General features: G+C 37.5%; 1 protein-coding gene across 2 annotated transcripts in view; it reads left to right on the top strand.

Moving 5' to 3' along the window:
- The window catches only part of ACTR2 (ARP2 actin related protein 2 homolog), a 39,447-nt gene that overhangs the window by 7,160 nt on the left and 7,295 nt on the right, over positions 1-24,992 (top strand). Inside the window, exons 2-7 of one of the 2 annotated variants that reach the window (XM_006083272.3) lie at positions 1,314-1,424; positions 6,911-7,126; positions 11,323-11,395; positions 15,382-15,518; positions 17,387-17,536; positions 19,819-19,964. In XM_006083272.3, coding sequence (XP_006083334.1) covers positions 1,314-1,424; positions 6,911-7,126; positions 11,323-11,395; positions 15,382-15,518; positions 17,387-17,536; positions 19,819-19,964 — 833 coding nt within the window. The remainder of the gene's footprint in view (positions 1-1,313; positions 1,425-6,910; positions 7,127-11,322; positions 11,396-15,381; positions 15,519-17,386; positions 17,537-19,818; positions 19,965-24,992) is intronic. The other variant, XM_023746279.1, reaches the window with a different exon arrangement.

The raw sequence follows: 24,992 nt of genomic DNA, 5'->3' as shown, positions 1-24,992 counted from the left end.
TGCTTTAGAATTAAAACTTTAGCTCTGTTGTTCATTTTCTAACATTTCTCTATTAAAAATACTTGTTGCCCTGGCTGGGTGGCTTGGGTGGTTAGAGCAATGTCCTGACACACCAAGGTTGTGGGTTAGATTCCCCGGTTAGGGCTCATACAAGAATCAACCAATGAATGCATAAATGGGTGGAACAACAAATTAATGTTTCTCTCTCTCCCTCTCCATCTCTAAAATCAATAAATAAGTTTTATGCCCTAACCAGTTTTGCTCAGTGGATAGAGTGTCGGCCTGTGGACTGAAGGGTCCCAGGTTCGATTCCGGTCAAGGGCATGTACCTTGGTTGCAGACACATCCCCAGTAGGGTGTGTGCAGGAGGCAGCTGATCGATGTTTCTCTCTCATCGATGTTTCTAACTCTCTATCCCTCTCCTTTCCTCTCTGTAAAAAAAATCAATAAGATATATTAAAAATAATATAATAATAATAATAAATAAAATCAATAAATAAGTTTTTAAAAAAATAGTTGTTGACTGAATTTGTCCATTTCCCTCAATATTACTTTTTTTTAAATTGAATTTTTAGAGGAAAGGAGAGAGAGAAAGATCGAAGTGAGAGCAAAACATCAATTGGCTGCCTCCTGCATGCCTCCCACTGGGGATCCTGCCACCACGCCATCCTGGCATATGCCCTGATTGGGGATTGAACCGGCAATCTTTCAGTACATGGGATGATGCCTAACCACCTGAGCCACACTGGCCAAGGCTCAAATACTTCTTGTGTGACCACTGTGTGCCAGGACCTCTTTGAGGCATCAGGATCCAACATGAATTGCTCAGCTGAGCTCCCTGCTTTGCTGAGGCTTTCTCTGTAGTGAGGGACTTAGGCGCTAAGTAATCAGTTTTCCGGTAAATAAACATCAACTCCAGTAGTAGTCAATGCCATAAAGGAAATAAAACGAGATATGATAGATTGGACGACCAGTTTAGATAATTTGAAAGTATCCAGTTTAAAATATCGTATAAATGCAAAGTGGTATTTTTCAGAGATCTATTTTTTTAATGTTTTGATTGATTTCAGAGAGAGGAAGGTAGAGGGAGAGAGAGAGAGAGAGAGAGAGACATTGATAGGCTGCCTCCTGAGCCCCCTGTACTGGGAATTGAGTCTGCATCCCAAGCATGTGCCCTCATCAGAAAAGGTATCTGCGACTTCCTGGTGCATGGGACGACGCTCAACCAACTGAGCCACACCAGCCTGGCTCAGATACTGTTTTTAAATGGATATGGTACATACCTTGACTAACCCACTTTTACTCTCTTCCAGTTTGTGAAGTGTGGATATGCAGGCTCTAACTTTCCAGAACACATCTTCCCAGCTTTGGTTGGAAGACCTATTATCAGATCAACCACCAAAGTGGGAAACATTGAAATCAAGGTAATATTTTATTTATTGATAAATGAGGTTCAAAACCTATGAGATGTTCTTTGAATTAAGTAGTTTTAAAATATGCCATGAAAAGCAAAGGGGGAGGGCAGAATTTCTTATATTTTTAATTGATATCAATACCTGAAGAAAGGCATAAAAACTGAAATTAATTTTACCTAACTTTAAGTATGGCTTTGATGCCATTACTATCTGAATGGAGTAAAACATTTAAGATTTTTATATGAATGTGAATTATTAAAAGAAAGCCTGGCATTTTTACGTTTTTCAGTTCCATATATTTCATGTATGTTAGCGTTTCCTTGGGACCTTAGACTTTTCCTTTTCATGTTCTCATGGCCTGATCCCCCTACATTTTTATATAGTTAGTCAGGAAAACACAGGGTGTAAATCTTATTGTTTCCTTTTCTCACTAATGTAATAACTGGTTTCCATGATGTGCAGGAGGAAGCGTACAAGTCTTTATGTGGTCTTGCATTATTACCTTACCAGAAAGAGAAAAGAGGGAAGGTTATCATTCCCTACTCACTGTACCTGACACTAGAGACTCAGCATTAAGGATGATGGATTTTTCTCCCATATTAAAGGGATTGGAAATCAAATGGGAGTTATGATATTGTAGAAGAAAAAAGAAACAGATCAACCAAAAGGGCTGTTGTCACCAATTGACTTAAATTCTTCAGGTGGCGTAGGGGTCAGGTTATACAAAATGCAGTAGAATTTAGGGGCTCTTTCACTGAATTATTTGTGAAGAAGCTAGCATTGTTGGTCTTATCTGGACAGTCTTTGGCAAGACTTCAGTGAACTATTAAGATTATGAGTCACTTGAAACATGAGTTAGGGCGAACCTCTTTGGGACATTTGTTTGAACTTTCTAGTAAGGTGGTAATAGGCAGTAGAGATTTGCTACTTGGTAGCTCTCTGCTCTTGGGATTAGAGTTGAATTAGCAATGAATAAAAATATAAATTGAAACTTAGGTTCTTGTTAATTTCTTAAAGACTTAAAATAGTGAATTTTTCTGGCCTCTTATTATTTTACGGATAGTCATCTTGAGTGTCCCACTCAAGATGGGATTCCTTATTCTCTTTTTGTGAATTTTTGTTCTGATTGAATTCGATCTTAAGTAGACTTTGACTTAAAATTTAATTAATAATAGTGAGAAGGATAAATTTTTAAATGGAGTGGAAAGTCTATTCAGAAGGATTAATTAATAATAGTGAGAAGGATAAATTTTTAAATGGAGTGGAAAGTCTATTCAGAAGGATAAATTTGTAAAAAAGAATTTTTTAATGTACTTTATGGATATTAACAGTTTTTAGGTATTAAGATATATCACATATAGCCATTTTTGAGGTATTAAGATATATCACATATAGCCATTTTTATTCTTCAACATAGGCACAAATTTTAGCTCCCATTTTCTTGCTTTTTAAGGCCAACTGATAGAAATGAAACTAGTCAATATACTAATGAGATGTTTTTTACTAAGGAATTCCCCAATAGCATTGCTTGTATGGTTTGCCATTCTGTGTTCTGTTGGCTCAGTACTGTTCAATCTGCTTATTAGTCTTTTAAGTCTTTCAAGTTAAATTGTTCTTCCAGTAAAAAACAGAAACCTATAAAATTTAACTTGACTGCTGGAGCTTGGAAAAACAACCCTAACCTTATCCTCTGCTTACCCAGCTACACCTTCCCTGTTATCATTTATTTTCCTTAATTAAAGTTCTTAAATTCAGTAATGAATTTAAAGAAACTTAACTTTTTGGAATTCCTCTGTCTAGTGCATTGACTTAGACTTTTTGTGTCTTGTTAGCTAAAATGTGGTGGTAGACTAAAAAAAAAACAAAACCTGGAAATTTAAATTGTTTAATGAGTTAATTTTCATTCAGAAGTAATAACTTTCCTTGTTAATTTGGCCCTAATTATTAACTCCGTAAAATATAGTGGTACTGCATCTGACCTCAACCTAATGTTCTCTATTGCTTGTATGTTTTAAAAATTTCAGTGAGGATTTTATTTAGGCCTTTTCTGACTCTTACTTCTACCTTCTCTCTCTTCACCTTTCTTGACCTGTTGAAGTAGAATAACAAAAAGATGGTAAGTGAGGTTACACACATGCTCTCTGTTTGTTTTCCACTTTTGCTTGGTGGGACAGTAGTTATTGTTTTGTGTCCCTTTAGTATTGGGGAGGGGGGTAGTTCCATATTTTAATTTTAAGTACTTTGATCCTGTACTTTCCTGATTGCATACAATGGACCAAACCAGAACTGATTTACTAACATAGTTTTGAATTGTTTTTCTTGTGTTTCTTATAGATGAATGTTATAATTAAAATGGAATGTGGTGTGCATAATATTAGAAACCAAGTAGTTTTTTATAGGATATGTGTGATCCAAAAGATTGGGGTGAAGTTGTTACATTTGGATAAATTCACTATATTGATCAATGTCAAATTGAACATTGCCCATCATACATAGCTTGTATATATATTTGCATCCACTACAGTATCATGTGTTTTTAATAAACAGTAAAATCTTAATATGCAAATGAAATATAGATAGTAAAGAGTAGGGAAATTCCTATACTATCCTTATTGACGAGCAGATTTTATAACATCTGAGGGGAAATAAGTACACGGTGAGTCTTATCAGACTTTTCCATAAACAACAGGTTTCTCCCTAAGTAAACGTGGCACCTTTTTCTTTTGAACTAGAAGCTTCTGGGTACATCCCAGACAATTTACTCTTTCATTGTGTTTTTTCAGTGGTAGTCTAAATGCTTCTGTAGTAGGTTGTTTTCAAATTTGTTTTTTAATATTTGTAAGCAGCTTTGACAAAGATGAATGATAGGCATTTCTAGTGATATATATTTTAACTAGTAGCAGTAACTTTGTGGAGTTTTCTTTTGATTAAGCAAAAACATTTAAAAGTGGAAATTCTTATATTTATCCTAAATAAAAGATCATGCCTTTTCTTAATATCCTAAGAAAATTTGAGAGGCTATTTGTAGAGAACTGTAGACTTAATTTCATAAATATTTTTAAAGGAAATTCCTTATAGGAACTTAATTGTGGTTTTAAAGTGTTTTTGCTCTATTTTTCAATTTGAGGTGACATTGTTCAAATGACTTGGCAAATATAACCTATATTGCTTGCTTCTCATAATATATAAATGCTTTTTAAACAGCATCTCTGAACAGTTACTATAATTTTTCATTCTTTCAGGTAATAGGTGATGGTTTAGGCTTGAGGTCCATTAATGAGGTGGGTGGTAAAAATCTGAGGCCTGATCTGATCGCTTATAACTTGATTCTGAGGTATGAGGGCAAGCTTGATAAAACTCTTAAAATTTTTGGTTTTTGGAAGGAGAAATGTTCTAAGGAAAATTATATGTTTAGGATTTGGATAAATTTAGGTAGCTTGAGATACTCAAATTTTAAACTAACCTAATAAGTTAAAACTTGTTTTCTTTCATTTTAAATGTTGTCTTTGTTCAGAGGGATGGTAAGATACTTGATGCCAGACATTTCTTTCAGTTAGTCTTGTAGAGTATGTATTTCGTAGATGTAGATACACGAGGCTTTTGTTTTAGTTGGCATTGGGTCTGACATACTTAAGCTCCTATTCTTGCATGGAATGAAAATTAATATTCTGATAAAATTTGTTGAAATGTATTGTGAATGTATATTGATTTATGTAAATTATCTAATTATCTAGTGTAGTACCTTGTACAACACAAAGATATATTCTAAAGGAAAGTAAGTAATAAAATTGTGTATTAAATTATATTTGTTAATGGCCAAAAGTAATATAAGCACTTACAGGTATAAATATCTCCCTTAACATTTTATTAAGAAGTGTTTAAAATATACAGCAAAGTTGAAAACATTTTATAGTAAAGTCCATACACCCATCACTTAGATCCTGACATTAACATTTGCTATAATATCACATATTTATCCATCTATCCATTCATCAGTCTGTCTTGCTTTTTGATGTATTTCAAAGTATCGGTATACTTCACCCTAAATAATTCAACATACCCATGTAATTAAGTAGAGTTCACAAATATAGGGTTTTAGTGTTGCATTTTCCTATCAGATGATGCTAAATAGTTAATATTGAATATTAAGTTGTGTTAAATTAACTTTATAAAATACTAGTTGCAATACATACGTTTTAGAGAACATTTCTAGGACCTGCTTTAACTCTCCCCTCCCTTTTTGTTGTTGCTTCAGTGGATTTTGCAGAAACCTTTTGAAAGGTCTCTGCAAAATCATGGTTTTACCTCTGATCCTTAAAAAAATTACTTTTAAACGTTTTAAACTCATATACACAAGTTGTCTTCCAAAAATGTATACATACTTTGAATAATCATAAAGGCAGTGTTTATTATTCTTAAAAGAAAAAAACATCAATTGAGCTATCAGCTATTAAAGTATGTATACATTTTTGGGGGACACCCTGTATATTTAAACCTCTGTTTTAAGACTTTAATTTTGCTGTTTCTTTTATTTTCTCCATGTTTTAAACTTAAGGTATTATAGCATATAGTTGCTATGTCTGATGCTAGTTTTTAAAAAATTCGTCAGTACATGTAGAAATTAGGATTATTTAATATCTTGATTAGCTGATTTCTAAAATAAGTTTAAGTTCTAGGACATCATTAACTTTCTTATACATACAAAATTTGGCTTTTCAAATGTGGGTCATCTTAAATATGCTCTCATTGGAGACAAGACTTGTGAGTATTCTGCTTCATGTGTCATAATTTTCTAGCCTTACACTTAAAGATAAAAAACGTTGCCCATGAGATAATTTTAAAGAACTGTTCCCCTGTGTCTTATTTTTTTTGTATATCTACAAATTTTAATTTCTCTTGATGAGGCCTGTATAGAAACTTAATTCTAATTCGGACATGTAGGTAGAAGTTTGTAAAATTTACAAGTTATATGGTGCATATATGCTTTATTGTAGTGTAAAAAGAATCATTTTTTTTTGCTTCTTTCATTATGCTTTATAATACTTGTCATTTTGATATTTAGTACAAAGAAATGTGCTGCATGCATTGAGCATTTTTTCTGCCAGTTTTTCCCCCCTGATGTGCTATTTCACATATCACAGGCCTTATTTTTTGAATATTTGAGCAAAAGAAACAGATGAAACCTCATACAAAACCCTCCAAAATATGAAAATATGGGGTTTATTTGTGCTAATGCCCTTCTTTTGGAAACATATGTATTAAAGGTAAGGTCATTTTATTGATTTAAACCACATTGTATATAAAAACGTATTAAAGTTGGTAAGGCATTGTTCTTGAAATAAAAGATTTTTAACTTGTGGAATGAAATACTTAATCTGAATGTGCCAGAAAGATTAAAATTATTCCAAAATTCAACCAAAATATGAGAATATAATTTTCTGAAGGTATTTTATGCAAAATTTGATTGGTCTTAAGCTTTGAATTATAATTTTTAGGATCTTATGGTTGGTGATGAGGCAAGTGAATTACGCTCTATGTTAGAAGTTAACTACCCTATGGAAAATGGCATAGTTCGAAATTGGGATGACATGAAACACCTGTGGGACTATACATTTGGACCAGAGAAACTTAACATAGATACCAGAAATTGTAAAATCTTACTCACAGAACCTCCTATGAACCCAACCAAAAACAGAGAGAAGATTGTAGAGGTAAGTTTTTAGATAGAATGTATAATGTATATATTTCTGTGTTTGTTTGTTTTTTCTTTCTAAAAATGTTCTTTCTTTTATCCTACCGTTGTTGTTAAAGATAAAGGGAATAAAAATAATTGTTGTTTTCCCCCATATCCTGTTTACTGAGCACCTAACTATATGCTAGTCATTATTTCTAAGTAGGCTATGTTGGTAAATGAAACAAAATTTTGCCACCATGGAGCTTCCATTCTAGAAGGGCAAAACACACACACACACACACACACACACACACACACACACAAAAGTGACTTAATTGAATGGTTTGTTAGAAGATAATAGATGCTAAAGGGGAAAAAGAGCAGATTAAGGGAGATGGGGAGTGGGGGGAGGTTGCATTTGTACATAGGATGTGGTAGTGGCCCTGTGTGAGAAGGTGATGTTTAAACAAAGACAAATTAAGAGAGTTGGCCAGGATATATGGGGAAGAGCATTTCAGTCAAAGGGAGGAGTCAGAGTAAAGGTCTTAGAGTGAGTGTAAGCCTAGCATATTAAAAGGTCAACTAAGAAGCCAGTGTGCAAGAGCAACAGGAGAGTAGGTCAAAGAAGTAAAGGGGCCAGATTATCTAAGACCTTGAAGGCTCTTTTTCTTTCTTTCTTTCTTTTTTTTAATACATTTTATTGATTTCAGAGAGGAAGGGAGAGGGAGAGAGAGAGAGAGAGAGCTAGAAACATCAATGATGAGAAAGAATCACTGATCAGCTGCCTTCTGCATGCCCCCCTACTGGAGATGGAGCCCGCAACCTGGGCACCCATGACTGGAATCGAACCCGGGACCCTTCAGTCCACAGGCCAACACTCTGTCTACTCAGCCAGACCACTTAGGGCAACCTTGTAGGCTCTCAAAGGAAATTAGACTTTTACTTCAAGTAAAATGAAGGGCTATTACAGGGAAGGGACGTGTTCAGATTTAGGTTTTCGTGGCTGCTGTGTTGAGTAGATTATAAGGAGGCAAGGGTGGAAGAGAGTCCTGTTTGGAGACTTTTTCAACTATCTTTGCAAAAGATAATCATTATTAGGATTGGGGTAATAGCAGTGAAGTAATTAGAAGTGGCCAGATTGTGAATCTATTTTGAAGGTTGGGCCCAGAATTTTCTGATGCATTACATATGGGTAAGAGAGGGTATGGTGCCAAGGTTTTGACTTGAACAACTGGAAGGATGGGTTAGGATTGGGGGTGGGGGCAGAGATGGATCAGGAGTTTCATTTTGGACATATTAGGTCCTCATTAGACATCTAAGCAAAAATGTCAAATAGATTGTTCTATAAAATAAGATCAGGTCAAGAGAAAGTGTGAGGTTGAGGGTTTAAACTTCGGAGTCATCAGGTCATAATATGGCTCACCAACGAAGTGAGAGTAGACAGTAGTCCACAGGCTTAGGACCTGGGAGACAGGAGGAACAATTGAAATGAGATTGAAAAGGTTACTGAGCTAAGCAGTTACAGAGAGTAAGAATTCTACATTCTTAGTTTAGATAAGTATCTTCTCAAGGTTGTCTTTCATTTTTTTATATATGAGGTAGAAACTTTTAATAACTTAGTATTTTAGTAGTATTTCAGTTACTACTTAATGTAAATATTTTGTATTCTGTCTGTGTTTAGATGTTGATGGAAAATTGGGAAGGGTTTTGGAAGAGATTGCTTTTACACAATATTTTTTAAGTCTAGATTAAAACTCAGTTTTTGTAGTAAGTGTTTTAAAAATGTGAGATCGTGGTTTTAGGTACAGAACCCATATCATTCCTTATGGTTCATAGGCTTTAATTTTTTTTTTCTCTTAGCTTCCCCTAAAACTGTGAAAAATGGGTTTTATTGTATTAGTTCATATTTTAATTTTATTTTATACTTTCTGAATGATTTACAACCACTAATATTTTTGTGATGGATAAGTGGTCATTTGTAATTGCTATTTATTTTTAGCAACACATTACAAAATCAGATTGTAGAAATATTTTTGCATTAAAAGATTTCTACACACAGAAACCTATTTAGGAAAGCAACATGATGTCTGAATGAAAAACAAATTTTCTTTCAGAGAAAAAGTTAGGGAGATGACATTATACCTGGATCCCTTTTACTATTTGATTAAGAATACACACACACACACACACACACACACACACACTAGAGGCCTGGCGCACGACATTCGTGCACTGTGGAGGGAGCGGGGTGGGGGGCCTCAGCCTGGCCTGCGCCCCCTTGCAGTCCAGGACTCCTCAGGAGATGTCCACCTGCCCCGGAGGCGGGAGAGGCAGCCCAGCTTCTGGCTGAGTGGCGCTTCCCCTGTGGGAGCCCACTGACCATCGGGGGCAGCTCCTGCGTCGAGCGTCTGCCCCCTGGTGGTCAGTGTGTGTCATAGCCACTGGTCATTCTGCCGTTCAGTCGATTTGCATATAAGTGTTTTTTTATATAGGATATGTGTGCAAAAATGCCATGAGTTGGTTTCACAGTGCTCTAAGGTCTCACCTTACTTTTTATCTTTTTATTTTTACTTGAGAGTGCAAATTTGGCTATGAGTAATAATGCTCTACTTTAATCTCATCCAGAATGTTGGTTTTAGTACAAGTGCTTTTTAATGGCTTTATAAATAAAAACAAGTTCTAACAGACTTTCAGGTTGATAAATGCAAGCCCTCTTCCATTTTCATCCCTGTGGAGGGGGATTAAAGGATGATGGAATAGAGTACTAGTTAGAACAGGGGTCCTCAAACTTTTTAAACAGGGGGCCAGTTCACCATCCCTCAGACCACTGGAGGGCCGGACTATAGTTTAAAAAAAAACTATGAACAAATTCCTATGCACACTGCACATATCTTATTTTGAAGTAAAAAAACAAAATGGGAACAAATACAATATTTGTATTTGCATGTGGCTCGCGGGCCGTAGTTTGAGGACCCCTGAGTTAGAATATCTAATTGCTAACTGATAAGGTTGCGTTTCAGAGTTGTAAAATTTAAATTTATATAGTGAATGTGGTCAGTTGTAAAATTTCTAAATATCTAGATATTCAGAGTGGTAGTCAGCCCCTACTAGTTAAGGCAGCAGTTCTCAACCTGTGGGTCGCGACCCCTTTGGGGGTCGAAAGACCCTTTCACAGGGGTCGCCTAATACCATCGGAAAACACATAATTACATATTGTTTTTGTGATTAATCACTATGCTTTAATTATGTTCAATTTGTAACAATGAAAATATATCCTGCATATCAGATATTTACATTACGATTCATAACAGTAGCAAAATTAGTTATGAAGTAGCAACAAAAATAATTTTATGGTTGGGGGTCACCACAACATGAGGAACTGTATTAAAGGGTCACGGCATTAGGAAGGTTGAGAACCACTGAGTTAAGGAATGCTCAGTATAGAAGACCGAAAAAAGTCCTGCCAACATTGTTCCCAGCCAACCTGGACTTCAGGGAATGAGCATGGTTTCGACTAGAGAGGACACTAGGAAACTCCTTCTCCCTCCAGTGTATTCAACTGAGTGGAGCTACAGCCTTGGCTCAGGTAGGGAGTGTGGGCTCAGCAGTAGCTAGGCAGTTCTGTATCTGCCAACATTCAGGAATTGCTGCATTATTTTTTGCCTTCCTGTCCTGATATTTAAAAAAAAAAAGTAGATATAGATATAGATATATCTATATCTATATATCTATATCTATATATATATATATATATATATATATATATATATATATTTTTTTTTTTTTTTTTTTTTTTTTTTTACAGAGAGGAAGGGAGAGGGATAGAGAGTCAGAAACATCGATGAGAGAGAAACATCGATCAGCTGCCTCTTGCACACCCCCTACTGGGGATGTGCCCGCAACCAAGGTACATGCCCTTGACCGAAATCGAGACTGGGACCCTTCAGTCCGCAGGCCGATGCTCAATCCACTGAGCCAAACTGGTTAGGGCTAAAAAATATATTTTGATTGATTTCACAGAGGGAGAGGGAGAGGCATAGAAACATCAATGATTGATAAAAAATAAATCATTGGTCAGCTGCCTCCAACAAGTCCCTCCCTAATCGAGGCGAAGAGCGCTAAAGTAAATGGAGGACTCTTTTAAGTTTCTCGGTTCTATTTTGGCCAAAAACATAGTTAGAATATGTAACTTCTAAATACAATTGTTTTTTTCTCTTTCCTTTGCATTTTCAGGTAATGTTTGAAACTTACCAGTTTTCTGGTGTGTATGTAGCCATCCAAGCTGTTCTGACTTTGTATGCTCAAGGTAGGTAAAGCTTAACTTTTAGAATAATCGATTCAGCAGATATTTATTATGTTTTATGTCAAAGGAATTTGATTTTTCAATAAGTTGTAAATCCCAGAAAAGCACAGCATTTACATATTTATTTAGTTATTTTAAATATTTTCAGTTTTTAAAAATTGTCAAATAAAATACATTTTATTTTCCTAAGTAAAAAAAGATTTCTCAATTTTTAAAAAAGTACTATGTTCCCTTTTTAGGTTATTTTGAAGTAAAAATTTTTTATGCAGTGGAGAATGAATATGGAATTTGGCTTCAGAATTGGTAGATTAAAAAAAAAAAAAAAAGCAGATCTAAAAACATTAGTATAGCCCAGCTGGCATGGCTCAGTGGTTGAGCGTCAACCTATGAACCAGGAGGTCATGGGTTTGATTCCCAGTCAGGGCACATGCCCAGGTTGCAGGCTCGATCCCCAGTGTGAGGCGTGCAGGAGGTAACCTATCAATGATTCTCTCTCATCATTGATGTTTCTATCTTTCTATCCCTCTCCCTTCTTCTCTGAAATAAATAAAAATATATTAAAGTAAATAAATAAATAAAGATTAGTACAAAAGCATGCTTGTCAGATACATAATAAATACAAAGAAGAAGGTAGACATTTGGGAGTACTTTCCACCGCTGTGCTGGCAGCCATCAGCCTGGCTTGTGGCTGAGCAGAGCTCCCCCTGTGGGAGCGCACTGACCGCCAGGGGGCAGCTCCTGTATTGAGCGTCTGCCCCCTGGTTGTCAGTGTGTGTCATAGTGACCAGTCATTCCCAGTCGTTCTGCTGTTAGGGTCAATTTGCATATTACCCTTTTATTATATAGGATAGAGGCCTGGTGCACGGGTGGGGGCCGGCTGGTTTGTCCTGAAGGGTGTCCCGGATCAGGGTAGGGGTCCCGTTGGGGTGCCTGGCCAGCCTGGGTGAGGGGCTGATGGCTGTTTGCAGGCTGGCCAAGCCCCCCAGTGGGGACCCTTATCCCATGGGGGTGTGGCCATCCTGGGTGAGGGGCTGAGGGCCGTTTTCAGGCTGGCCACGCCCCCTGGCAACCCAAGCTCCCAGCCTCTCCTTTTTTTCTTTTTTTGTTCTGGGATTTATTTATCTTCTATAATTGAAACTTTGTAGCCTTGAGTGGAGCCCAGGGCCGGCCAGGGCAGGCGGGAAGCTTGGCTTCCTCCATCGCCAGGGGCAACCCAAGCCTCCTGCTCGCTCCAGCTCCATGGCCACCGCCATCTTAGTTGGGTTAATTTTAATTTGCATACTCTCTCCTGATGGGCTGGTGGGTATGGCTTGTGGGCGTGGCTTGAGCGCAGTGGAGGGATGGTTAATTTGCATGTTTCTCTTTTATTATATAGGATATTTAAATGCCATTTAACAAAGTTCGTGTGTCACCTCTGACACGCGTGTCATAGGTTCGCCATCACTGATCTAGTACTTAGAAAACACACTTTAATATTAAGGTGAGCCATCTGACTCTACATGTGGATTAGTAAAAATCACCATGTAAAAAACACATACTGGGTTTTTTAAAGCTGTCTTTATTACTACATATAGATACTTAGAAAATACTTAGAGGAACTAAGTGTGGCATGTACTTTAACACTCTGTTCTGTAGAGGATAAGGCAGTGAGTAAACTAGACTGGTCTCCTTGCCTTTAAAGCAATTACAGTCCAGCTCTGAGTAGTTTCTCCTTTGAAGAAGGAATCAAAATTCACTTTCTGCCTGGCTGGTGTGACTCTGTGGTTGAGTATTGACCTATGAACCAGGAGGTCACAGTTCGATTCCCGGTCAGGGCACATGCCCGGGTTGGGGGCTCAATTTCCAGTAGGGGGGTGCAGAAGGCAGCAGATCAATGATTCTCTCTCATCCTTGATATTTCTCTCTTTCTCCCTCTCCCTTCCTCTCTGAAATCAATTTTTTAAATTAATTTGTTACTTTACAAGGAGTGATTATCTGCATGTAGGTAATTTTGTTTCATTAAAATAAAATAAATTTCAGAATTTATTTTAGAAAATAATTTGGAAAAAAATAGATATATTTTGTTTTTAATCTAAGCTTTGAAACTGGTGATTATAGTTCTAGTTCTGCTGAAATGGAATTTTTGTTTGACTTGTATTTGAATAAAATTGACCTTGACAGATTTTTCTAGCAATATTCATAAATTTATTTTCATCCAATGAGAAGTTATCCTCTCTTAATTCCTGATATTTAACTATTTTTGTTTAACTGTTGAATATTTAATTTGAAAAATGATAATCTAGCAATGATAATCAAAAGAACTCAAGCCATAGTAAAATTCTCCTTCTAAAGAACTTGTTTAGTGCTACTAGTTTAAAAAAAAGGTAGGGAGAAGCATTCAGAACCATGAATGAAGGTGTTTATTTTAAATTGATATTTGAGAGAGAGAGAGACAGAAACATTGATTTGTTGTTCCACTTATTTATGCATTCATTGGTTGATTCTTATATGTGCCCTGACCAGGAATCAAACCTGCAACCTTGGTGTATCGGGGCGATTCTCTAACCAACTTAGCTGCCCGGCCAGGGCCCATCATGGAAGGTTTTTTGAATAAGAGAGGTGGTGACATGGTGATTTAGGGAGGTATGTTTGACCTCATGTACAGACAGGAGTGAAGGGAATAAGTGGAATTAGAGAATTTGGGCTGGAGATTAGAGTGGTCAGGGAAGGTATAAACGAAAAGGTAGGTGGAAAAAATACATAATCCAATGACAAAAGGGTCACTGAAAATGGGTCAAATGTGTAAGGGAAAGAAAGACCAGTATGCAAGCTGGTGCGAGTGGTAGGAAAGAAGGTGAGGTGGTATGGGAAGGCCTATTTGGAAAATAAATGTAAATACCTGCTGTAATTAATGTTACTGGGAGTATTTTTGAATTATTGATGTTGTGGATGCCTTTCTATTTTTTGAAATGGAAAGTTTCTTAAGAGAATGCAACGTTAAAAGGCTGTATATGATTGTCATAAAGCTTAGAATATCAAGGAAAAACAAATTATTATGTTAGCTTCAAAAGGAGGTGGTTTGAATAAATGTATTCAAAGACAAATCATTACAATTAGATACTATAGTGCACGCAAGTTTAAATTGATAAGAAAAGGAGAGAGCCGAGAGCCTGTTCGGGAATGGGAAAATGATAAAGGAATGCTTAAGCACGTTACAGATAATGCACATTCTGGTTAAAAAATATTTTTTTAAATAATTAGAAAATGGTTTGGGGTTTTTTTGGGGGGTTCCCCCCAAATTAATGCTGGTGCAAAAGGCAAAACACTAACTTTTGCAGCCATTTATATTTTTAAATAGCACAAATGAGAAACAAGGCAGCTTCTTTGCTGTTCTTTTATTATAAGGTTTAATTGACATTGTCTTTCTGGTTTCTGGTGAATAATTGAGGTTACCTTTGACTAACCAAGGTCACTTGTTCTCAGATTTCTAGCTAATATCAGCAGGAATTTTCCCGAAACAGCACAGTTTGAATATACTATATGGAAAAAATAATAATACAGACTAGATTGTTTCAACGGGTTCACGATCCACTTGTGTAGTATTTACCTTTCACATCGCTTTTCACAAAAGTTATTCAATATATTTTAGAAAATTTTACTTGAGGGGGATTCAGAGATGAAGATTAAGTTGGAAAGAAAAATAAAGAATTGCACTGAGCATTAAGAACATGTGTTTTTCAGTCCTACGTCTCAGGATCGGTTTCCCCCCCATTTCTTGGGGTAATACATGATTAGACTAAAATTCTCAGAAGCGGTATGTGAGAGAATACCAACTTTAGTGTCTGTATTAGGAACACACTTTAAAATAAATAATAAAGAAATGCTGGTTTCTAGACCATTACAATTGGTGAAGTTTCTAGTTTGGCTTCTATACTAATAGTTGAAATTTTCTGGCTTTGATTTTCCTGATTTGGCTTTACTGTACTTAAAACCTCATGTTTCTTACACAGGCTTATTGACTGGAGTAGTGGTGGACTCTGGAGATGGTGTAACTCACATTTGCCCAGTTTATGAAGGCTTTTCTCTCCCTCACCTTACCAGAAGACTGGATATTGCTGGGAGGGATATTACCAGATATCTTATCAAGGTAAGCAAAAGACGATGTCCTAGAAATTAGATTTGTAGTTTGACTTAACACAAAATTGAATGTATCATCTCAGGATTCTAGCAAATCTTCTGCATCATTAGTAAAATGGCCCAGTTGCTCCATTATCCATATAAAAATCCATGAGATTTATAGACGAGATCTCTGGTATACTAATGAGAATATGTTATTTCATTATATAATTATGTTTGCTATTCCTGAGGAAGGGATAGAGAGGTATTTAAAAGATGGAAGATACCATAAAACTGCCTTGAACAACTTAGGCAGCCTTTTCTGCCATAAAACCTTACTTTGAACAGATATATATCAAAGTTATAATCTTGCTTGGGTTGACTGTTCTTGTCCTTCCCCATAAAACACATCGATAGCAAAGTAATATTTGATTAAAAATAGGGCCCAGATGTGCCTGACTTTAATATTTAGTAATTTTCATGGAATATATCTAGTTTTCAGTGTTTGCTATTTTAAAGTTTACTTCTCACTCTAATTAGTTATAATTTTCTTTAAAATATTGCTGGAGAAAGTATATGAGGTCACTCTTTGGAGGCATGAGTACTTTTTTAATGTTTTTTTAAAAAAATGGTTAGAGTATTGTCTGTACCAGAATTCTGTAGTTAGTGTATCTCCTCTGGGTCAGTGGCTCTCAACCAGGGACGGTGCTGTCCTACAGAGGCATTTTGTGATGCCTGGAGACATGTTTTGGATGTTACAACTGCAGGAGTGCTATTAAACATCCTGTAATGAACAGGGCATCCTATAATGAACAGTCCCCACAAGAAAACACTATAATGTCCAAAATGTGTATGGTGATGTCTGTGTAATAAATTGGGTTGCATTGAGTCTTCATCTTGACATTGGGTTTCTTTAGTCTCAAATTAGAATAATAATGAGGTTAGGTTAATGAGAGTTATAATACACTCATTCTAGGCCAAAGTTCTGTGTTAGGGTAACCACCAAAGGAATTTCCAAGGGTGTTACACAAAGATTAGGGGATTTGTTTTTTAGAGGTTTTTATGAAAAGTCCAGTTGTGTTTATATGCATATTATGTTTTTTTTTTTTCCTATTAGCAGGTTGAGTTCTTTTCTCCCCCCCCATTTGTTTAACATGCTATTGTCCATCTGTTGTGTCAGACATTATATTAGAAGCTAGAGATAAAATTTTCTAAGACCCAGAGATATCATGAATATGGTATTGAGTAAATTGCAGACAATAGGAATTTGTGACTAAAATAATATTTATTTACTAATAGACTTAATGTTTACCAAAACTAAACATTACTACAGTGGGGCCTTGACTTACGAGTGTCCCGACTAACGAGTTTTTTGAGATACGAGCCGTCTCTAGGCCGATTTTTTGCTTTGAGTTTCGAGCTAAAATTCGGGTTACGAGCTAGCTTCAGATACCCCACCGCTAGTTGGCGCAGCGAACATCACAGTGAACGCCACAACATCAGCCCTTCATCACGTGTCTCACTCGTTCACAATTGATTTGACATACGAGTAATTTGAGTTACGAGCTCCGTCACTGAACGAATTAAACTCGTAAGTCAAGGCCCCACTGTACTCAAACAGTACTCTTTCTTAAAACTAGCTTGTTTAACTAGCTCGTTTTACCTGTTATTCATGAACTTTTGATTCTGTTACTCTGAAGCTTCTCTGCAAAAGTGAAATAAATTCTTCTATGGTAAAGTAATGTCCCTGTTTCTGAAATATTCAGTAAGAGCTTAGGATCCACTGCCTATTGCATTTGTTATTGATGTGACATACTTAGTGAGCAATACCAGCTTTTACAGAGTTGAACTCATTCAGATTAATTGTGAATTTACTGCCATTTTTTTTGTGTGTGTCAGCTGCTTCTGTTGCGAGGATACGCCTTCAACCATTCTGCTGATTTTGAAACAGTTCGAATGATTAAAGAAAAATTGTGTTATGTGGGGTATAATATTGAGCAAGAGCAGAAACTGGCCTTAGAAACCACAGTATTAGTTGAATCTTACACAGTAAGTATTTCCAGTGTTTTAAAATGAATAACCATGGTTATTGGTGTGTGCTTAAGGAGGTTTTCTTGGAATGCAGTTTCTTAATGAGATGTTGAAAACAAATGTGAACTTGAAATTATAACAATGAGACTTAGAACTTTGTTACAGTTTATATGAGGGGATTTGCTCCTACCTGATTTTTTTGTTGTTGTTGTTAATCCTCACATGAGGATATTTTTTCCATTGATTTTTGTAAACAGCAGAAGGGATGGGGAGAGACAGAGAGAAAGAGACACATAGATTGGTTGCCTCCTGCACGTGCCCTGACCAGGGCCAGTGATTGAGCCTGCAACTGATGTATGTGCCTTTGACTGAAATTGAACCCGGGATCAAACCCGGGATCCTTTAGTCCTTGGGACAATGCTCCAACCACTGAGCCAAACCAGCTAGGACTGTACCTGAATTTTTAATGTATTGCTATCTTAATTCTATCATATGCATTTGGGTATCAAATGCTTCCAGATCTCATCTTTGATCTAATTATTACTAAAATGAAGTAGAATAATAGTCAGTAAAAACAAATATTCTTAAACCATTTGATTCATGTAAGCTCTGTATATCCCAAATATATACAAAATAGTCATTTTAAAAATAAGTATACATTTTTATGAGTTATATTGTCTTATTTTTAAAGATACAGATCCAAATGGTAATGTAATACTGTGTGATTTAATGGCCCTAGGGATTCTTTCCTGAAGCTTTCTTGATAGTCCCTCTAGATTTATAACTTCATCTATCTGCCTTGTTTGGAAGAAAGTGGCATGAGACAAAGGATGAGGGACCAAGACTGTACAACATCTTTTATTAATTTCCTCCTTTCTCAAAGAATTTGGGACAGGTTATAAAAATATGTACGACAGGAAAGAAAGAGCAAACTGATAAGTGAAGAGGGATCTGGGTGAACAAATTAAGGATAGAGTAAGATTTGATGCAAAGAAATGGGAACCATAGCGTCTTAACAGTTCCTGGGGGTAGGTAGTTCCTAGAGTAGGTGGCTCCAGTGTGCCAGTAGCCAGAGTGTCCAGAGAAGTCACACCATCAAAGAGGCTAGAAATGTAAGGTACAGAGATTTTGCTAAAAACAGTCTCTGCTATGTGATGTTTTTCTAGGTATCTTGGGTGATACCATATGGTTTTTAAATTCACCTGGTGGTTTTGTTTATTTTTCTAAGGGTAAATATTTGGATCAGTATCTTTTTTCTTTTTAAGACATTTGATACAATTTATAAAAAGATAATTCTGGAGTTTTTGAAAACTGATTGTTTTGCATGTATCTGTAAACAGTTACAGCAAACATGGAGTAAATGTTTAAAAGGACTTGCTCTGTGTGAATTTGTTGTATTGGAAAGTCAATTTTGGAATCTGAATATAATTATTGTAATTATTATAAATTAAATACACTGTGAGAAATGTCAATGTAAAACTAATTCTGTTATCTCATAAAGAATTCATTAAATGCCAGTATACACAAGCACGCTTATTACTTAGGTCCATCCAATGAATTATGAGGTGATGTAAGAGAGGGAGTTTTTCTTTAACATTTCTCATTTAATTAAATATAAACAAGATGTGACTTAACTCTTCTTTGCTTAAATTAATATTTCATCATTATCATTTAAAATTTAATAGGACCTAATAAGTAGGATACAAAAGAACTGCCTAATAAAAAATAGTCTAGATCAGTATTCCTTAAACTTTTTTGATCATAAAGTAATTTTTGGATTAAATAATTTGACAGACGTTCCACACATGATATAAAGTGTTTTGATAACAAAATAAGTTTCACAGAGTAATTATTTGGTGAAAAATTATTTAAAATTTTTAATTGAATCTGTTTATGCTACATGGTAAAAATATTTATAAAATTACAAATGTGTTAATAAGAGAAGCACATTGATACCAGGTATAATTCAAGAGCAGTGGTTGATAATGCTGCCTGTTTATGCTTAGCTGAACACCAATGGAACATCCTGCACTCACGCATTGGTGATTTCTCCACGAAATTCCTGATCCTTGGGGCAAGGCATATCATTTTTAAAAGCAGAATAGAGTATAGTAATAGAAACAATTATCTAACAATATTTTGTTTTACTTTTTTTTCTCTTTTCAAAAATGTACTTTGGGAGAAATATGTTGCTGATAATGATTTTGGCTATAAAACGTGTGTTTAAAAGTACTGTGTTCTGGAGAACACTGGAATATTTTTTAATCTTTTGCTAACACTTGGTTGATCTTGGTTTCTAGCTCCCAGATGGCCGCATTATCAAAGTTGGTGGAGAGAGATTTGAAGCACCAGAAGCTTTATTTCAGCCTCACTTGATCAATGTTGAAGGAGTGGGTGTTGCTGAATTGCTTTTCAACACAATCCAGGCAGCTGACATTGATACCAGGTATGTTAGAAATGGTGGTTTCAAAGTTATTTATCAGAAATAGAAATAGATGGAATATACATAGTTGGAATGACCAAGTTGCCTATTATCTCACTCATGTTTGTTTTTTTAATATATTTTATTGATTTTTTACAGAGAGGAAGGGAGAGGGATAGAGAGTCAGAAACATTTATGAGAGAGAAACATCAATCAGCTGCCTCTTGCACACCTCCCACCGGGGATGTGCCCGCAACCAAGGTACATGCCCCTGACCGGAACCGAACCTGGGACCCTTCAGTCCGCAGGCCGACGCTCTATCCACTGAGCCAAACCGGTTAGGGCTCACTCATGTTTTTTAAATAAATAAGGCAAAATAATTTTTTGATAGGGTGGTATTTGATGTTTACCACATTGTATCATTGCGTCTCAGAAGTCATTTTAAACTGTATTTTGAAATAATATAAACCTGAAAAGTTGCTAGGATAATAAAGAGAACTCGTGCATACTCTATCCATTTTACTGATGTTCTACTGTACATGCTTGCTTTATTATCCCCTCTCTCTTTTTTCTTGAGCTATTTGAGAGGATGAATGTTAAATCCTCTATACTTCTTAATATTCACTTTGTAGTTTCTAAAAACAGAAATATTCCCTTATACAGCCACCTTGTAATTATCAGATACAGGAGATTGATTACTAATAAATAATTTTTATATGTTTACTTATTTACTAGAGGCCTAATGCACAAAATTCATGCAAGAGTAGGCCTTCCTCCCCCCCGGGCTGCTGGCACCGGCTTCCCTCCGGCACCCAGGACCCAGGTTTCTCTCCGATCCGCCAGCAGGCACCCCACCTGGGACCTGGGCTTCCCTCACAGCCCCGGCTTCATCCAGAAGGGATGTCTGGTCTAATTAGCATATTACGCTTTTATTATTATAGATTAATCCTCACCCAAGGATTTTGTTTTCTAGTTTTAGAGAGTGGAAGGGAGGGAAGTGGGGGAGTGGAGGAGCAAAAGAGAAAAACATTGATGTGAGAGAGGCAGATCAATTGGTTGCCTCCTGCATGCACCCCCACAGGATTGAACTTGCAACCCAGGCACATGCCCTTGATCAGGAATCGAACCCGAGACCTTCGTTGCACTGAGCCACACCATCCAGGGCATTACTGATAAATACTTAAATCTACCAGATTTCAGTTTCATCCACTATCCTAATAATGTCCTTTATACAGTTTTTCTTTTCTCCAGTAAAGGAGTAAATGTAGGATCACACATTGTATTTAGTTGACACAATTCCTAGACACTTTTTATCTGCTACCAGTCCTCAGTTTTTCATGATAGTGACATCTTTGCAGAGTACAGGCCAATTATTTTAGAGAATTTTTTCTCAATTTGGGTTTGAATGATTTCTCATGATTGGATTCAGGTTACAGATTTTGGGCAAAAATGCTGCATATGTATGTGATGTGTCCTTCTCAGGGCATCACATCCAGAGACGATGTCTGTTCCGTATTGGTGATGTTAGTGTCGAGCTCTTAATGACGTTTTCTCTTTGCTCCACTGTATAGATGTCCTGTTTTTTTCTTTCCTAATTTATAAGTAATTTGTGGGAAAGTACATTGAGATTTTGTAAATCTCCTGTTCCTCACCAAACTCTGCCCTCTACCCTTTTTAGCATGTATTGATGATTCTTGCCTAAATCCATTTTTATTTTTAAATATATGTTTATTGATTTTCAGAGAGAAGGAGAGATAGAAACATCAATGAGAGAGAATCATTGATCGGCTGCCTCCTGCACACCCCACACTGAGGTTCAAGCCTGCAACTGGGGCATGTGCCCTGACTTGAATCAAACTCTGGACCCTTCAGTCCACAGGCTAACACTCTATCCACTGAGCCAAATGGCTAGGGCTCCATTTTTGTGATTATTGCAAGAAGGTGATTTTCTAATTCCATCATTCCTTCTGTATTTATTAGTTAGCATTCTAGCAAAAGGAAGTGCTTTTCCTTCTCCCTCTTTGTTTGTTCATTGTCAGTGTGGATTCACAATTTTCTTCTCCAGTGGATTATAATTTATTACTGTCTTTACTTTGCTGCTCAAATTGTTCCTGATTTGACCAATGAGAGCACCTTCAAGCAGGCTCCTGTGTCCTTTGATGTGCCTCCATCTTTTTAGCACATTCTATTTGGGGGCACAGGATATTCCTGGCTCATCTTTAATTTTGTTTTTTGAATAAGTAGAACCTTAACAATATAGTCAAAACTACATTAAAAAGTATATGTATAAGTAGTACTCTCCCACCCCCTGTTTTCCACCCTAGTCCTCTCCTCCCTTCTATAGTAAACAGTTTCATCAGTTTCAGGTTCACCCTTTCTGTGGTTCTTGTTTTCTCTTACACAAAAGGTAGTATACTATAAGTACTCTTGCACTTTGCCTTTTTTTTTTTTTGCTTATTATATCCTAAACAATCCTATACCATTTCCTAGAGATAGTCTTCATTCTTTTTCCCAGTTGCATTCTTTTTTTCAGTGTATACATACCACGGTTTATTCAGTGAATCTTAGTCATTTAGGTAGACTCCAGTATTGTGTTGACACATAAAGCTACAATAATAACCTTGTACACATTATGTTTTTGTAGTTTGGGGCATGTATATTCTGAAAATATTTCTAGAGGGGGAATTTTTGGCTCAAAGGCTAAGTGGTTGTAGTTTGTTATTGCTCATTTCCACTAGAAATACACAAAGGCACCTGTGTCCCCACAGCTTGTTCAAGTTTGTCAACTCTTACTTTTATGCTGGTTTGAGGAGTGAGAAATGATAACTCAGTGTAGTTTTAATTTGCATCTCCCTTAGGAGTGAAATTGAACATACAGTGGGGCCTTGACTTACGAGTGTCCCGACTAACGAGTTTTTTGAGATACGAGCCGTCTCTCGGCCGATTTTTTGCTTTGAGTTGCAAGCTAAAATTCGGGTTACGAGCCAGCTTCAGATACCCCACCGCTAGTTGGCGTGGCGAACATCACAGTGAACGCCACAGTGAACGCCACAACATCAGCCCAGCATCACGTGTCTCACTCGTTCACTTTTTGATTTGACATAAGAGTAATTTGAGTTATGAGCTCCGTCACGGAACGAATTAAACTCGTTAAGTCAAGGCCCCACTGTAATTTTTCTATGTTTAGGGCCATTTTTATATCTTTCTCTGATGAATTATCTGTTCATGGCTTTTGCCTGTTCTATAGAATTTTTGTAATTATTTTCCCTCAATTTTTAAAAGTTCCTTTTATATTAGCTCTGTTATCTATTACAGATATACTCCCCTAATTTAACACTTGTCTCTTGCTTATGGTGTTTTTAGCCATACAAAAAATTGTTTTTTATTTAGTTGTATAATTAGATACATAATTTGCCCAGCCAGAGTGGCTCAGTTGATTGAGTGTCATTGTCCTGTGCACCAAGAGGTTTGCCAGATCAATTCCCAGTCAGGGCACATGCTTGGGTTGCGGGTTTGATCCTCAGTTGGAGAGGCCTATTGATGTTTCTCTCTCATGTCCATGTTTCTCTCTCCCTCCCACCTCCCTCTGCTTCCCTTCCTTTCTTCCTCTCTCTGGGCATGTCTTCAGGTCAGGATTTAAAAAAAACAAACAAACAAGATATATCTGCCCTGACTAGGTTAGTTCAGTTGGTTAGAGCTTTATCCCAATATGCCAAGGTTGCAGGTTCAGTCTCCAGTCAGGACACATACAAGAATCAACCAATAAATAAGTGGATCAACAAATCGACGTTTCTCCCTCTCCCTACCTCTCTAAAATCAACCAATAAATTTGAAAAAAGATATATAATCTTTTCTTTTATTGCATCTGGAGTTTGAGTTATAGTTAGAAAGCCCTCCTCTACACCCAGGTTATTGAGGCGTTCACTCAAAAGTATTTTGTAAAGCAAGTGTTTGCTTACTTGTTTGTTTAACCCTGAGTTAAATGCCCACCTAATTTTTGTGGGATGGCTGGGGAGTAGGATAATAATGGAAATTAATAAAAATAGCAATTGGCTCATAATATCCTATCTAATAAAAGAGTAATATGCAAATTGACCATCACTCCAACACACAAGATAGCCACCCCCATGTGGACACAAGATGGCTGCCACAAGATGGCCTGCAGGGGAGGGCAGTTGGGGATGACCAGGCCTGCAGGGGAGGGCAGTTGGAAGCTATCAGGCCTGCAGGGGAGAGCAGTTGGGGGGAACCAGGCCTGCAGGGGAGGACAGTTAGGGGCGACCAGGCCAGCAGGGGAGGGCAGTTAGGGGTGACCAGGTTGGCAGGGGAGGGCAGTTAGGGGCGACCAGGCTGGCAAGGGAGGGCAGTGAGGGGTGACCAGGCCAGCAAGGGAGGGCAGTTGGGGGCAACCAGGCTGGCAAGGGAGGGAAGTTAGAGGTGACTGGGCCAGCAGGGGAGGGCAGTTGGGGGCGACCTGGCTGGCAAGGGAGGGCAGTTAGGGGTGACTGGGCCAGCAGGGGAGGGCAGTTGGGGGCAATCGGGCCGGCAGGGGAGCAGTTAGGCATCAATCAGGCTGGCAGGGGAGTGGTTAGGGGGTGATCAGGCTGGCAGGCAGAAGCGGTTAGGGCGATCAGGCAGGCAGGCAGGCAGGCAAGCGGTTGGGAGCCAGCAGTCCTGGATTGTGAGAGGGATCCCAGATTGGAGAGGGTGCAAGCTGGGCTGAGGGACACACTCCCCCCACCCTGTGCATGAATTTCGTGCACCGGGCCTCTAGTCTAAATATAAAAGCCTAAGCAACTGTTACCATTGGTCAACTGGAACGACTGGTCACTATGATGCACACTGACCACCAGGGGACGGAAACTCAATGCAGGAGCTGCCCCCTGGTGGTCAGTGTGCTCCCACAGTGGGAGCACTGCTCAGCCAGAAGCCGGGCTCAAAGCTGGCTCACGGGTTGCAGCAGCACTACCGAGCGGTTGCAGCAGGGCGCAGTGCGGCCAGGATGAGCGGGAACGGTGGGGCGCCCGGCCTGGCTTGGGCTCCTCCCTGGCC

This window comes from Myotis lucifugus, unplaced genomic scaffold (assembly GCF_000147115.1).
Source record: "Myotis lucifugus unplaced genomic scaffold, Myoluc2.0 scaffold_6, whole genome shotgun sequence".
NCBI lineage: Eukaryota > Metazoa > Chordata > Mammalia > Chiroptera > Vespertilionidae > Myotis > Myotis lucifugus.
This window is presented reverse-complemented; position numbering and strand designations above follow the sequence as displayed.